Source organism: Dendrobates tinctorius, unplaced genomic scaffold, assembly GCF_039654945.1.
Source record: "Dendrobates tinctorius isolate UK_male_01 unplaced genomic scaffold, ASM3965494v1 ptg000016l, whole genome shotgun sequence".
NCBI lineage: Eukaryota > Metazoa > Chordata > Amphibia > Anura > Dendrobatidae > Dendrobates > Dendrobates tinctorius.
Genome location: NW_027361684.1, coordinates 56,576,754 through 56,594,063, shown reverse-complemented (window position 1 = coordinate 56,594,063; position 17,310 = coordinate 56,576,754). Strand labels below are relative to the sequence as shown.

Sequence of the window (17,310 nt, the reverse complement as noted above, 5' to 3'; positions counted from 1 at the left end):
CCGGCCACTGAACTGAAAGTGCAGCACCTGGCAGAAAATTAACTGGCCTCTCCCTGCGTGCGTCTCTAGGTAGAGACCTAGAGAAAAAGAGAGAAGGTTGACAGCACTCACTTAGGCTAGTTTCACACTAGCGTTTGGAGGCGCAGCGCATGCTTGGCGTGAAGCTCCGCCCCCTGCCGTGCCTCCTCCGGTCAGCTCCGCCTATGGGCGCATGACGCTGCATGCGACCTGCGTACCCTATATTTAGCATTGGATAGGCAGGCCGTGTGCAGGTATGCTTTTGCCGGCGCATGCGTCCTTTTGATGCTGTGCCGACCAGCGCCAAACGCACTGTGTTGCGTTTTGGTGCACCCGGCGCAGTGTCATAACGACGCATGCCCTGGCAAAAGCATACCTGCGCACGGCCTGCATACCTAATGCTAAATATAGGGTACGCAGGTCGCATGCAGCGTCATGCGCCCATAGGCGGAGCTGACCGGAGGAGGCGCGGCAGGGGGCGGAGCTTCACTCCAAGCTTGCGCTGCGCCTCCAAACGCTAGTGTGAAACTAGCCTAAGTGAGTGCTGTCAACCTTCTCTCTTTTTCTCTATGTCTCTACCTAGAGACGCACGCAGGGAGAGGCCAGTTAATTTTCTGCCAGGTGCTGCACTTTCAGTTCAGTGGCCGGGATCCTTCAAAACGCTTGGAGAAGCTACCAGGGACCTGCCTGTTCTAGTCGCTAATACAAGTCTATGATAAAAAAAAAACGATCCAGCGCCATCAGTTGCTGGATCCGTTTTTTTACAAAAACGACAGATTGTGACTGATGGCAAAAAACTGATGTGTGAAAGAGGCCTTAGGCCCCCATACACATTAGACTAATGTTGGCTGAACCCATCAATATCAGCAGGAATAGACAAAAGTATAATGTGTTTGGTTGCCTCCCAACTACCTCCTGACTAATGATGTTGGGGAAGGTAAGGGTCCGGCCTTCCAATTTCGGATTTCCGATCCTTTTGTCTAAGAAATAAGCCACCAAAAGAGTCTGGCAGTGGCTCCTTCAAAGAGAACATAGCACCTTAGTAGTTAATTTGAAGTACAGGTTTAGCAAAAATCCTTACTCAGAGTAAGCATACAAGCTCATATAGGAGTACACATTTTACATTCTACTTTAGATAGAAGGAAGCAAAATAAAGTAATAAACTATAGTGGGTATGGAAAATATTTAGACCCCTTTAAATTTTTCACTCTTTGTTTCATTGCAGCCATTTGGTAAATTCAAAAAAGTTCATTTTTTTCTCATTAATGTCCACTCTGCACCCCATCTTGACTGGAAAAAAAAACAGAAATGGAGAAATTTTTGCAAATTTATTAAAAAGAAAAACTGAAATATCACATGGTCATAAGTATTCAGCCCCTTTACTCAGACACTCCTATTTAAGTCATATACTGTCCATTTTCTTGTGATCCTCCTTGAGATGGTTCTACTGCTTCATTATAGTCCAGCTATATTTAGTTAAACTGATAGGACATGATTTGTAAAGGTAAACACCTGTCTATATAAGACCTCATAGCTCACAGTGCATGTCACACCGAATGAGACTCATGAAGTCAAAGGAACTGGCCAAGGGTCGTGCACAGCTCCAAGAAAGCTCCCGTGTGCACTGATGTGTGCGCATTGGGCCCGATGACGAACACCACTTGTGGCCCGAAGAGTAGAAGCACAAGAGCGGGACCCGTGACCTGCGGGCCCCCCTCTGTACTGCTGCTCACCGGGTCCATACAGCAGTAAAAGCAGTAATGCAGTAATGTCCTGATGGTGGCCCTAGATCTGACTATGCAAACAGTCAAACGACTGCTGATCGGTAAAAATTTACTGATCAGTGGTCGTATTGTGCCACTGGTCGGTCTATGTAAACAGACCCTTAGAGTGAGTGCACACAGTTCGGATTGAGCTGCGGATTTTTCCGCGCGGATTTGCAGGTAAAACCGCAGGTAAAGTGACCTGCGAATTTGGCAGCGGCTTGACACCTGGACAATGGAACAGGTGTCAAACTGCAGCGGAATCCACAGAAAGAATTGACATGCTGCGAATTTAAAACCGCAGCAATTCCGCTCGGAAAAATCCGCAGCATGTGCACTACGGTTTTGAAATCCCATTGGCTAACATGGTACTGTACATTGCTTGCGGATCTGCTGCGGATCCGCAGGGCCAAATCAGCTGCGGATCCGCAGCAAAGCAACAAAGCAGCAAGTCTATCTCATGGTGGAGACGACCTGCGGGTGACAAGTCGGTGAGACCACGAGGCACGAGGATGTTTCTCGTCGCTGAGGTTCATTACTCTCTACTTCTCATGAATCAAAAGAATGAACAGTCCAAATTTCAGTACAGTCAGCCGTCTCTTTTACAAATTACAGTAATTTTTTGGGTAAAGTATTGAGTGAATCTCCCTGTAATAAAAAAAAAACTTCCTGTTCTGTAGATACAGTGGGGAAAAAAAACTATTTTGTCAGCCACCAATTCTGCAAGTTCTCCCACTTAAAAAGATGAGAGAAGCCTGTAAATGACATACGTCGACCACAACTATGAGAGTCAAAATGAGAAAACAAATCCAGAAAATCCCTTTTTCTGATTTGGCAAGATTTATTTTGCAAATTATTGTGGAAAATAAGTATTTGGTCATTAACAAAAGTTCATCTCAATATTTTGTTATATATCCTTTGTTGACAATGCCAGAGGTCAAACGTTTTCTGTAAGTCTTCACAAGGTTGGCACACACTGTTGGTGGCATGTTGGCCCATTCCACCATGCAGATCTCCTCTAGAGCTGTGATGTTTTGGGTCTGTCGCTGGGCAACACGGACTTTCAAATTCCTCTAAAGGCTTTCTATGGGGTTGAGATCTGGAGACTAGCTAGGCAACTCCAGGACCTTCATATGCTTCTTATGAAGTCACTCCTTCACTGCCCTAGCAGTGTGCTTAGTATCATTATCATGTTGAAACAAGCTTCCATGCTTTATCTTCAATGCCCTTGCTGATGGAAGGAGGTTTGCACTCAAAATCTCATGATACATGGCCCCATTCATACTTTCATGTACACGGATCAGTTGTCCTGGTCCCTTTGCAGTGAGACAGCCCTAAAGCATGATGTTGCCATCCCCATGCTTCACAGTAGGTAAGGTGTTATTTGGTTGCAGCTCAACATTCTGTCTCCTCTAAACACGACGAGATTTGTTTCTACCAAACCGTTCTACTTTGGTTTCATCAGACCATATGACATTCTCCCAATACTCTTCTGGATAATCCAAATGCTCTCTAGCAAACTTCAGACGGGCCCGGACATGTACTGGCTTAAGCAGGGAGACACATTGGCACTGCAGGATCTGAGACCCTGGCGGCGTAGTGTGTTACTGATGGTAACCTTTGTTACGGTGATCCCAGCTCTATGCAGGTCATTCACTATGTCCCCCCCGTGTGGTTCTGGGATTTTTGCTCACCATTTTTGTGATCATTTTGACCCCACGGGGTGAGATCTTGCATGGAGCCCCAGATCCAGGGAGATTATCAGTGGTCTTGTATGTCTTCCATTTTCTTTTTATTGCTCCCACAATTGATTTCATCACACCAAGCTGCTTTCCTATTGCAAATTCAGTCTTCCCAGCCTGGTGCAGGGCTACAATTTTGTTTCTGGTGTTCTTCGACAGCTCTTTGGTCTTCACCATAGTGGAGTTTGGAGTGTGACTGTTTGAGGTTGTGGACAGGTGTCTTTTATACTGATAACAAGTTCAAACAGGTGCCATTACTACAGGTAGTGAGTGGAGGACAGAGGAAAGAAGAAGTTACAGGTCTGTAAGAGCCAGAAATCTTGCATGTCTTTAGGTGACCAAATACTTATTTTCCACCATAATTTGCAAAATAAATCTTGCCAAATCAAACAAGGTGATTTTCTGGATTTTTTTTCTCATTTTGACTCTCATAGTTGTTGTCTACCTATGATGTCAATTACAGGGCTCTCACTTTTTAAGTGGAAGAGCTTGCACAATTGGTGGATGACTAATTACTTTTTTCCCCACTGTACCTGTTTTCAGCAGTAGTTTCATAATCGCCCCTTGTAGGATTGACAACATACAGAGAACAAAAGTACCACAATAGACAATAGGTGATCTCATCTCCTCTTCCTGCTTCTTGCACAATTTCCTCTGCACACATCATAGGCTATGCCTAGAACAGTCCCCCCCTAAAAGCCAGTGAATTTCTGTAGACCATTGCTTTCTGTGGCCCATGTGACTGCTGTAAAACAGATCTCTAAATGCTGTTAGCAGAAGCTCAGATGAAAAGACTGCACATACAGTGTAATCATGAATGGAAAATTGAATCAGAATTTATTCTGGTAAGCTATGTTGTTTACCCCGTGTGCAGGGCATTGAAGGAGCTTAGATATCCATGGTTATAATCACTAACTACTAACTAACTGTCCCTATATCAGTGGTCGTAACTGTGGATTCCTAAGCTATTGCAATGCCCTACATACGGAGTAAGCAATATAGCTTATCAGAAGAACTATACTACATTTCTAATTGGCGGTATTAGCAAACATTATTATTATACTTACAACATATTGGGATAGTATCTTGGAGATGGGTATACCACTTTAAGTTATAAATTAAGTAATTATGAGTTAATCATTAAGGAAACTTAGATCAGTATGGGTTGCCTAGAATAATGAGCCAAAATTCATATTCTTGCCGAGGAAGCAGGAAAGCATGTGTTCTTGCTTTCATATTCATCTGTTTACGATGGTCACATTCGCAGTAAATTGGAGAGATGGAGATGGAAATCTTGCACTCTGGCAAATATTTGGTATTTTGGGACCACTCATTCTTGACAATAGTTAGAATAGCGGAAGTCAGATCCCAACCTAAAGCAGTTGTCTAGGGCCTACTGTATATATTGATGGCCTACGGGATACTTAGGTAAGGTCATCGGTGTTACGGTAAGGCAGTAGGTGCCTGGTACCCAATACCTCCACCGATCAGTGTCCAAAGCCGTAATAGCACAGCTCCATACACCGTGTATTGGCTATTTCCTGAGAATTTCAGCTCATTCCATTGAAGTGAATAGGAGCTGAGCTGCAGTATCTGAGAACAACCAATACACAGTGTATGGTGTAAAATAATTTTAAATGACTTAAAGAAATATATATAATATATATATCACGGTGGCTCAGTGGTTAGCACTGCAGCCTTGCAGCGTTGGAGTCCTGGGTTCGAATCCCACCAAGGACAACAGCTGCAAGGAGTTTGTATCTTCTCCCCTTGTTTACGTGGGTTTCCTCTGGGTACTTCGGTTTCCTCCCACATTCCAAAGACATACTGATAGGGAATTTAGATTGTGAGCCCCAATGGGGACAGCGATGATAATGTGTGCAAACTGTAAAGCGTTGCGGAATATGTTAGCGCTACATAAAGATTATTATTATAAAACTAAAAAAAATCATGTTTAAAAAGGGGACTGGGCAGCACATACATAGAGATGTCATAATGTGATAGGGACAATATTATATCAGGTGGCACGTGCAGTATTTTATCTCCAGGGAGAGGAACAGGCGCATACCCCTCTGATTGTTTCATCTCGCAGCAAAGGGCGACTGCTCTGTCATGTCTAAATCCTGTGTAAAGTGTCTGTACTGTGTAGGTGACAGGTGCACTTGGAAATGTACATTAGTTGTTCCATTAAAGTGTGTCACATCTGCGCCTCCAACACAAAAGGTTTGTGTCATTGAGACTGGTACATCACGTCCTAGAAGAACAGATGCAGTGAGTTTTACTGGCATTTAGTAAATGACATTTATGGTCACAAAACAGGAAATCTACTATTAGACCCCTTCATATACCATTCTCATGGCAGACTGAACATAGAATATACAGAAAGACTGCACATTGCGGGGAAAATGCTCATATGTGGACACCGTCTTACAGTCTCACCCTGAGTAAAAACGTTGTTTCCTTGTATTCTTCCTCCAAGCTGAGCTGCATTTACAAGTGTGCGGAGTTCTGAGCTCTGTACTCCTTGCTTCTTCTGTGTCCCTGCAGAATTTGCTTTCATGAGGAGTGTTATACATAAGTCTATATTCTCTATGTCTAGACATTTTATTCCATTTTTTTCTGATGTTAATGTTATTGCTGGCTTTTACAAGTTCTGACACCCTATGATCCAACAAATACTTATTTTGTAAAGGGTGAAACATTCTATGTATGGAGTACGATAACTCCTATGTGGACATTTATTGATGTGTAAAATGGCTCTCTGATTGCATTTATAATCATCTGTTTGCATTCGTCACCTCTACGCATATTCCATCTATATCATAGTCTATGGTGTGACTGCAAAAGCACATGACACCGCTTATAAATTATGTTCTGATTTTCATTTATAGGGAGGGCCTTATCATGACACTCATCCTGACGATCCGTCCTCGAAAGAAAACCGCCATATATACAGTGATACAGTCCCTAGACGGGTTGGCAGCTTCTACAGAGGTAAATGTAAGCAATTAACGTGTAACTAAACTTTGGGAAAACATTTTAAACTTTGTAGTCCCTTAAATTGACTATAGGTCAGTGAGTGTCCGGGTCTTGAGACTCCCACCAATGGCTCGTAATAATTCCAACAAGTCTTTGGACTTTCTTTGTTGTGCACTTCTGAGCAGTCGTTTCAGCAATCAGGCTCTTGACCCCTACTGATTTACAGTTAATTTTAAGGGGTTGTCCTGTGTAATAGTGGTGTCTTACCGATACAGGAACATGGTCTAAACAGATGATATCTCCTCGACAGGGGAGGAAGCAAAAAAAAAGTACAAACAGGGCAGCTTCTTCTGGCCAGGAGATGTGGTATGATCAGACGATGTCCCTGTACGGTCAGACACAGCCATTACACAGAACACAGCAGGGGCACATTTATAAGATTATCTCAGCACAGGAACATTTTTTTAACACATCCAGTTGTGGAACTTATTTTTATTCCAAGATCTATTGATTAGAATGTACTTTGTTTGTGGGAAAACTCCTTTGAGAGACTACAAAATGTAATTTATTTTACCAAAGTGTACTTATGCTGGGTTCTCACTGCGTTAGGGGGCAATGCGCTGACGGATCCGTTACATAGTGGCACTAACGCTATGTAACGGGTCCGTTAACACACCCATTGGCCTCAATGATACTAACGCATACTAATGCATGCCAAAATCGGCATGTGTTAGAAAGTATGCGTTTAATTCATGACGCACCCTTGAACGCTGCTTGCAGCGTTTTTGGGTGCGTTGGCAGTAACGCATAGCGAACGGACCCGTTCGCTGTGCATAGAACTGTATGGGCTAACGCTAGGTAGCGCATGGTACCTTAGCGCTACCTAGCGTTAACGCATACCGTTAGCGCTAGGTCACTAAAGATGTCAAAAATTACATCAGCGTTAGCGCATCCGTTTAACGGATCCGTTAAACGGATGCCCTAACGCAATATGAACCTAGCCTTACACTTTAACTTTACCATTGAGTTGAATGTCAATGTAGTAGTCAACAAAACAAGACCTAGTGGTCAGTATTAAACCTGAGAATAGTTCTGTGCCAAACCTACAAATACTTGGAGGTCCTTTTTTTTCCCATAAAAAGTCTCTTGAAAATTAATATTGGCGAGTCTTCTCTCAGATAGCATTAAATACGCCCCATTGCTCTCAGCCCTCAACGGCCCTGCTACCTTTTAACTTTTAAAATAAGTGTTTTCAACCACAGGAAATATAAAATACTTGGAATAAATGTGATTTTGATGTTTTCAGGATGTATAAAAGACTTTTTGGCTTGACTGTTTTAGACTCAAGAAGTCAATTTCTTAAGAAATTTGAAAGCTTTACTGACTGTACAAATATATATATTTCCCTCTGTTTTCCAAATGTGATCACCGCCGTGACTATGTCTTTACATGTTTAGACAATAAAGAACATTAATAGTCCATATTTGAAGACAAGTGGAGCACTTAGAGTATTTTTCTGATGTGGATGTTTTTCTGACTTTTGATGCACATAACATTGTTTTCATCTACAGTTCCATCACCTCGGCCAGAGGGAACATTTCATGAAAATAGTGCATCAAACCGAAGCTCCTCACATCCAGTGGACAGCAGTGCAGGAACAAATCATTCGAAGAGACAGACCACTTTTGATCACTGGTGAGAACTAATGCTCATAGTGTAGTTTATGGTTATTCAAGAGGTGTTAATACAATTACACCACAATCTAATAGAGCATATATGTGTATGTGTTAAGCCCCCGTTACACATAACGATGTCCCAGCGATCCCACCAACGATCCGACTCCTGGATACCCGATGTTTACATTAGAAACCAACGTCGCTGATCTCTCGCTGCCACACGCCAATGCTGCACGATCAGAGATAACCGGCAGGGGGGCCGGTCGCTGATCCCCGTCACACACAGCTGGCGAGATCGCTGTGGCGTCACAAAATGTGACGGGGCCTTTAGACATGACGTTTTCTTTCAGTTTCCATACCACCCTAGATTATATTACTATTTGTTAGTATGGGCAACCATATAATGATACTATAAGACTAAAAACAATCACATGAGGTGTACAGTTACCCACATTTTGATGAAATTTTGATCCAGGAATCCTGTAATGAGATGCTTGAGCTCATCACCATAGATATATATTTCTTACATAGATTGGACAGGATTGGCCATGTCAGTATTTTACAATATTGGGAAATGGTATGAAACCAAAATTTGTTAGAGTGAAGATAATAACACTCAAATGGGGCGGAATCAATGATTTTCATTCCAATCTACTTTTTTGAAAAATTTGTACCATGAGCCAATTTTGTCAGGTCTATGTGTTTCAGTTTATGGGACTTTCCTAATGCAGCTTAATAACCAGTAATATGAATGCCATATTTATTCTGTCTCTGAGGTCTGGTTGGGACAGTAGTGCACAATAGGTCAATACCACAAAAGAAATGAGAGCGGGTGAGAGTGATGTTAGTGCTCATCTGTGGGGTTGTGTATAGACACAACACCTATAATCTGCAGCAACTCCGTGGCAGGAGGAATAATTCTTCCAGATAGCAATTCACTATAGTAGAGATACTGTATATCGGTACCTTGGCTCAGCTTGCGGGAATGAAGAATCATTGATGGTATAAAATTAAGGTTTTTTTTACACCAGCACGTTTCAGTGCCAGAGTGGCAACTTTTTCAAGATAAAAAAACAAATGTTTGTTTGGTTTGACATTTGTTTTTTATTTTTACCTTGAAAAAGATGCCAGTTCGCACTGAAATATGTTGGTGTAATAAAAGCGTCCATTTTATACCATCGAGGATTCTTCATGTCTGCAAATGTATCCTAAGTTCTGTGATATCACCATTAAAGTGATTGTTTATTCTGTTGCCAGTAGACTGTTAAATACCAATATTATACGACTGCTATAAAATGGTATAAGTTGCACAGTCCACTTAGGCTGGTTTCACATTTGCGGACAGGGGGCTGCGGACTTCCTCTCTGAAGCCCCGCCCCCTGCCGCGCCTCCTCCGGTCAGCTCCGCCTATTTCTGCATGCGGCTTTATGCGACCTGCGTACTGTTGTGAGTTCATTTTCTGGTCTACCAGTCAGGCTCCCTGTGGTGGTAACAGGAGGTAGTGAGACTCATTTAATCAGTAGAGATCTGCCACCTGATAATGAGGATGACGATTGGACCTCAGGAATCTCAGATTGGATTTAAGACAGCCGACGCCCTACTCTGGTGCTGGTGATTCCTTCTGCTTGTCAGGTCTTGGTTCTCAGCTCTGTTCCAGTCAGCTCAAGCTAAGTTTCTTTGCTAATGTTCACACTTGATTTTGTTGTTCTATTCAGTTTTTTGTGTGGTCAGCCAGCCCCGGCTTGGGCTGTGCTGAATTTCCACTCTTATTTATCTGTATTTGCCAATTTGCTTTTGTCCCTTATTAGATTGGCCTCTTTTTGCTGTGCCTCAGAATATTTCAGAGTGCTGATATAGTGGGAGAAGTCTAGTGACTACAGGGTTAATTTTGTTATCAGAAGTGTTGTACATTATTTTGTAGGGTTTTGGGCAGATTGCAGACAGTGTCTTTCCTTTCCTCTCCTTTCTAGTTAGTTTGGGCCCCATCGTTTGCTCAGCCTATTTTCCTACCTGTGTTTGTGTTTTCATCTTGTTTCACCGTCAATACATGTGTGGGGGCTGTCTATTCCTTTGGGGTCTGCTCTGGGGCAGTTAGTTTTCCCTTTTCTTGCTTTAGGCTTATTTAGTCCTCCGGCCGTGACGAGGCGTCTAGGATCATCGTAGGCACGCTCCACGGCTGCTGCTAGTTGTGTGGTAGGATCAGGGATCTGCAATCTGCATAGTTACCAACCTCTCTGGTTTTTCTGGGATTAACATGTTTAGGTTTTTTCCTCCTCAGTGACCCATTCATAACAGCGTACCCTACATTTAACATTGGGTACGCAGGCCGTGCCGAAGTATGCAGATGCCGCCGCATGCGTCGTTTTGACGGTGCAGCGACCCGCGTAGAATGCATCATGTTGCAATTTTATGTGGGCGCCGCATCGTCAAAACCAACCACTAACCATGAGTGGAGAAAAAAAGGCCGAGAAAGCAAAAATTCTGCTGGGGTATGTAAACTTTTGAGCACAAATGTATAATTTGCATACTGTTTCACAAAGCGCATTACCTGGCCTTTAAGCCTTCCACTAACAGGTCTCCACATAGAGAAGCAATCACCCTTGAATGATAGGTTATGCATGACATTTCAGGAAAACAAATGTAGCGATCCAGTCCTCTCTATATTGCTGTCACGGATAATATCGGAGAGATCGCTTAGACCCCACTGTTGCCACCAGTTTGTCAGGGGACGCAATCCTGGCAGTGATCATACCAGGGTATGTGTATATATATATATACATACCCTGGTATGATCACTGCCTGCTCCGCAATAATAAAATAAACTACTAGCTACCACTACCAATCATTTAGACAGGCCGATTGGACACACATCAAGGGTGCGGTTTACAGAGCAAGAGGAATAGAGCTATTAAGTTTTATATATTTAATCCGGAAAGGTAGGCGGTGTTTATAAAAATATACAACAATGGTACAAAATGGGAACAAAGCAATATTGTACATACAATCACATAGAAAAAAAGGGATAATAAAGGAAAAGTGCTAAACTTGTGTCACAAAAATGGCTCAGAGCTTAAGTAAGCTGTACCTTACAGGACTGACAAAAGAACAAAACCCAAACTCTGATTTTTATTAGATCAAGGTTACGCACACATACCTCCCCTTGGTGAGCTCATATGGGAGCTGGCCATGGAATGTGCTAGGTCTTTCAGAATTTTATGAGTCCCAACTTTCAGGATATCTTCTTTCCTCTTAAGACCCAGACGGGAGATATCATTGTCATGTTTCCTAGCATGATTTTATCTTTCTATAGGGATGAAACATGGCATGGATAACACCATCCATCTGACCAATATTAATTTGGATGTGTACGGCAAGCCTTACAGTGATGTCAGGTTATACATTATGTTCATGCCTTCGTTACAACGCTGAAATTACAAACCCCAATATTCATCACTGACCACTGGCTTTAGAGCGTCTGAGACAAACCCTTTGAACAGAGGAAGCTCTTGGCTCAGAAGTGTACTTTTCCGCCTCTTGAGTATATGAATCGTAGCCTTTTTGGCTGGTTTTCATCATATTACTTATTGTAATTACATGTTCATGGCAAGAAGCCCTACTTCAACAGAGGTTGAAGTGTCAGCTCTTTCTAACTGCCCTAGTTGTAATTCTACCCATATGTTCAAAGTGAGGGTGACATGTCCCCTCTCCAGAGATATCTATATGCATTTTTTTTCTTTATGACAATGGTAATATATGCATTCTTCTCAATGAGGTCACTACTGGTGTTCCCAATGGTGTTAGGCATGTAGGGCAAAAAGGCCTCTTGCTATTTTACATATATTAGGCTTTCCAGAATTTAAATTTTTTTGTTTGCAGCAAATTCATTCTTGATTATCTGCCAGGGTAAACAAGCCAGCCATCACCATCACATTGGTCGCACCTCACCTGTGTGAAAAGGAGATGGGACACAACAATCATGTTATTGATGGCAGATCATTTGTTGTGTAAAGAGGCTTGTAAATGAGAACAGAACAGCTTGTGTATAGTAAATCGGTACTCGTTAGGGTTTTAATTGGTCCTAATCATTGTGTTATCTTCCTTTGCATCAGAAAGTTCTGGTGAAAACTGTGATAAGGACACCTTCGCATTGAGTATTATCTTGCAGGCCTTCAAAGGTTGTTATGGCTTTCACACAACCGTAATTGGTATGCAAACTCTCAGAAAAGGCAAGTCATGCATTAATATAGATCTCATTGAGCTCAATAGTACAGGGTGGACCAATTATATAGATACACCTAAATAAAATGGGAATGGTTGGTGACCCAGATCAGAATTTACAGAATGGGCAAAATAAAATTGGAGCAGGACCCTCAATTTACACAGAACATTATGCTCAGTGATGAGGCAACCTTTTTTGGGTGGGCGATTTATATGGATACACCTAAATAAAATGGAAATGGTGACAGTTTTCTTGCGTAGGGTGTCTTGCATTGAAATCTGCGGCAATGACCCAGGTACTGCGTTCACCAGACATGAACACAATTTCTATCCGCTCCTCACGTGTTAAACTCTGTGACATGTCAATGGCTGTAAACAAAGAGAAACTTGTGAATAACTCATGAAAGAATAAAGCTATGTTAAAACCAAGCACACCATTGTTTTTCTTGTGAAATTCTCAATAAGTTTGATGTGTCACATAACCCTCTTCCCATTGGAAAAATAAAGTTGGATCCAAAATGGCCAAATTCAAAATGGCCGTCATGGTCACCATCCATCTTGAAAAGTTTTCCCCCTCCCATATACTAATGTGCCACAAACAGGAAGTTGATATTACCAACTATTCCCATGTTATTTAGGTGTATCCATATAAATGGCTCACCTTGTAGTTATGTAATCCACATGCAGCAAGTGATGGCTTCATGAAGTCAAAAATTCTATACAATTTACTAGATGAGCAGGACAACACAATCCAAACTCCCCAATATAGCTATATTAGAAAATTATCGAGCGCAAAATCTAGGGAAAAAGTGTATAAATAAATATCTATCTTTTTGCATCAGCCAGAAACACAATAACATGAGCTATGCCATTTCCCCTACCCTTTTCACCTCTATGGGAGTTACGGAAGCAGCAAAGCACTGTCGTCAGCTCAGCTATTCCTGGAGTCCTGCTATCCTGTGGCAAACGTAGATATACAGTATACCGTATCTAGTAAATTATGGATGGACATGTAAGCAGTAACTCTATTGGCCATATTTAGTATTAGTGAATGGTAATGAAAGCTTGGTTGTTATCCAAATTGATAACTAAATCACATTTATGTCTATAAATTCCATATTTCTATAGATATGCTGTAAAATTATATTCAGCAAGTTCAAAGTGTCCTAAAAGTAAAAAATAATTGAAAAAGAGCAGAGTTAGGAAATGTGATCCAGTTCCCGCTGTCAGCCCCAATGCCATCCACTTTATTAAATGACAAGTCATAACAGCAGCTCCCTGTAGAGTTGGACAAAAAGGAGCACTCCCTACATCTGCTCTCTGCTTTATTATTTATTGCATCTCCGCCATGCGTATACGGCGCATGATGAATCTAAACAAGTGGAGCTAAGCTAATCAGTGTGTTTCCCTGCGCTGGGAGGGGAAGCTTCGAATGAGGTCACTGGTTGGACTCCTAGCAGTCATTACTCTTGAGATTCCTGCTATAGCTGTGGAGTTAATGCTATGAATAATTGAACATGCTATCATTTCCTAAACTCCAGTATAATTCTAGAATAAGTCAGACTCAAGTTGTTAAACTCCTTAAAGCTGCATTCACATACACCCCTATGCTTTTCACAAACCAAGCATCTTTATATTTTGTTGCCGTAGAAACAGTAGTTTACCATACAAGTCTATTCTCTGCAGTAGAATAGTACAGGCTTTCTATGCATTCCATATTTTAAAATGTCAGATATCAAAGAAACAATTTTCGGATTTAAACGTGCGCTGCTAGACAAAACGACTCCTTTCCAGATTGTGTACTTGTATACTTTTATTTTCCCAACGCGTTTCGAAGTCTCAAACTTCTTCCTCAGGGGATGACAAGGAGTCGTTTTGTCTAGCAGCGCACGTTTAAATCCGAAAATTGTTTCTTTGATATCTGATGATCTATGGTCACGGCGGGGCCATTTGGATGTGCAGCAGCTTTGACCTCTATTCCTTTATGCCTCTAACTCTCCTGCTATTGGTGAGTATAATAGCTTGAACTGTATCTCTTTTACCTGGGTAAGACCCTATTGCGCTCTTTCTCTTTTAGTTTTAACCACATATTTTAAAATGTACAGTATGCAAATGAAAAAATGGTAGAACTGCCCAATCTACATCCCTAGTTATATAATTAAAAGGGGTTGTATTTTGGTGACCGGTGATAGATAATCAATATCAGAATGGTGATGCTTCAAAACCCGACTCCACCCATCAGCGTTTGTAGCTCCTCCCTCGTGGCTGAATGTGCACATGTACAAAGCTGTAACACAACAGCTCCGTGCAGTGTGAAGTGGCCATTCTCAGGTACTGCAGCTTAGATCCAACTGAAAGAAATGAGAGAAGAGCTTTGAGACTCGTGAGTGGACACTGCACAGAGCATGGTCAGGAGCTGTTGTGTTACGGCTTTGTACCAGTGCGAGAGCTGCTAACAGCTGTTCAAAGGAAGAGCTGGAAGTCAAAATCCCACTGATCTGATATTGATTACCTCTCTTAAGGATAGGTGATCAAGATGTAATGCCTGTAAAAACCTTTTAATAGTGCTTTGAACATTCTCCTACAAATAGTAAGTAGCGTAGCAGTCAGTGGTCAATCAGGTTAGGAGAGACACAGTGTTTGGGCGCATGCGTCGATTTGGAATTATGAGTGGCCTAGACTAAGCATTTTAACAGGCATCAAGCAACATGTAACATACTAAAGAGGGGCAAGAACCCCAAACCAGCCATCTACAGTTGGGTGTCTCTGACTTGATTCAAGTCATGTCATGTTTCCAGTCTTTTTAGTTGGTTGGTATAGACTTACATACAGTGGGTACGGAAAGTATTCAGACTCCTTTAAAATGTTCACTCTTTGTTTCATTGCAGCCATTTGGTAAATTCTAAAAAGTTCATTTTTTTCTCATTAATGTACACTCTGCACCCCATCTTGACTGAAAAAAAAACAGAAATGTAGAAATTTTTGCAAATTCATTAAAAAAAACAACTGAAATTTCACATGGCATCTGACATCACTTCCGCCCTCCAGATAATATTACGCCATTTTTTTCACATGTGTGGCAAACTACCTATTTCTCTGATTGGTCTATATTACTATTATTATTGTTATTGAGTAGAAGCACCCTTTTGAGCTAGTACAGTCATGAATCTTCTTAGGAATGATGCAACAAGTTTTTCACACCTGGATTTGGGGATCCTCTGTCATTCCTCCTTGCAGATCCTCTCCAGTTCCGTCAGGTTGGATGGTGAACAGCCATTTTCAGGTCTCTCCAGAGATGCTCAATTGGGTTTAGGTCAGGTGTCTGGTTAGGCCAGTCAAGAATGGTCACAGAGTTGTTCCGAAGCCACTCCTTTGATATTTTAGCTGTATGCTTAGGGTCATTGTCTTGTTGGAAGGTGAACCTTCGGCCAAGTCTAAGGTCCAGAGCACTTTGGAAGAGGTTTTCATCCAGGATATCTCTGCACTTGGCCGCATTCATGTTTCCTTCAATGGCAACCAGTCGTCCTGTCCCTGCAGCTAAAAAACACCCCCATAGCCTGATGCTGCCACCACCACGTTTCACTGTTTGGATTGTATTGGGCAGGTGATTAGCAGTGCCTGGTTGTCTCCACACATACAGCTTAGAATTCTCACCAAAAAGTTCTATTTTCGTCTCATCAGACCAGAAAATCTTTTTTCTCGTAGTCTGGGAGTTCTTAATGTGTTTTTTTAGCAAACTCTATGCGGGCTTTCATATGTCTTGCACTGAGGAGAGGCTTTCGTCAGGCCACTCTGCCACATAGGCCCGACTGGTGGAGGGCTGCAGTGATATTTGACTTTGTGGAACTTTCTTCCATCGCCCTACTGCATCTGTGGAGCTCAGCCACAGTGATCTTGGGGTTCTTCTTTACCTCTCTCACCAAGGCTCTTCAATTGCTCAGTTTGGCTGGATGGCCAGGTCTAGGAAGCCTTCTGATGGTCCTAAACATCTTCCATTTAAGGATTATGGAGTCCAATGTGCTCTTAGGAACATTGAGTACTGCAGAAATTCTTTTGTGACCTTGGCCAGATGTGTGCCTTGCCACAATTCTGTCTCTGAGCACCTTGGCCAGTTCCTTTGACCTCATGATTCTCATTTGGTCTGACATACACTGTGAGCTGCAAGGTCTTATATAGACAGGTGTGTGCCTTTACAAATCAAATCCTATGAGTTTAGTTAAACACAGCTGGACTCCAATGAAGGAGTAGAACCATCTCAAGGAGGATCACAAGGAAATGGACAGCATATGACTTAAATACGAGTGCCTGAGAAAAGGGTCTGAATACTTATGACCACGTGATATTTCGTTTTTTCTTTTTTAATAAATTTGCAAAAATGTCTACATTTCTGGGGTTTTTTCCATCAAGATGGGGTGCAGAGTGTACATTAATGAGAAAAAAATGTACTTTTTTGAATTTACCAAATGGCTGCAATGAAACAAAGAGTGAATAATTTAAAGGGGTCTGAATACTTTCCGTACCTACTGTAGTATCTATTGCCGGATGCCGTTAGAGATGCAGTTTGCTTTTTTTATGAAGCAGTGATTTGCATGATATTTCTTAGGGAGCGTCACCTGTAAGTTTTCCCAAGACTTTAGGCTTTTACCGCCCACCTCTTTGTCACTGTAAATGGATCTATCATAATAACCAAAATTAGTATTTAGAGCTAATATTTTTTATTAAATATCAGTAATTTGTTAATATCTAAAACTAATGTCTGAAAAGTCTGGATGGAAACTCAATTCAGTGAAATATGTTCTGCTATACAGGATAGGCAAAGTGGGTGGAAAATGGCACAATGTGGGCTGTCGCAGGTGAGCCATTGTAAAAAGTAAACATTAATAAGATATAAATGTACTGCTTTCCATGATCTTG

At 41.8% G+C, this 17,310-nt stretch overlaps 1 protein-coding gene across 8 annotated transcripts in view; it reads left to right on the top strand.

Moving 5' to 3' along the window:
- Positions 1–17,310, top strand: part of CDKL5 (cyclin dependent kinase like 5) — a 482,089-nt gene that overhangs the window by 443,592 nt on the left and 21,187 nt on the right. For all 8 annotated transcript variants that reach the window (XM_073565893.1, XM_073565896.1, XM_073565898.1 and 5 more), the window contains 2 exons: positions 6,415–6,517; positions 8,074–8,197. In XM_073565893.1, the coding sequence (XP_073421994.1) occupies positions 6,415–6,517; positions 8,074–8,197 (227 nt within the window). The remainder of the gene's footprint in view (positions 1–6,414; positions 6,518–8,073; positions 8,198–17,310) is intronic.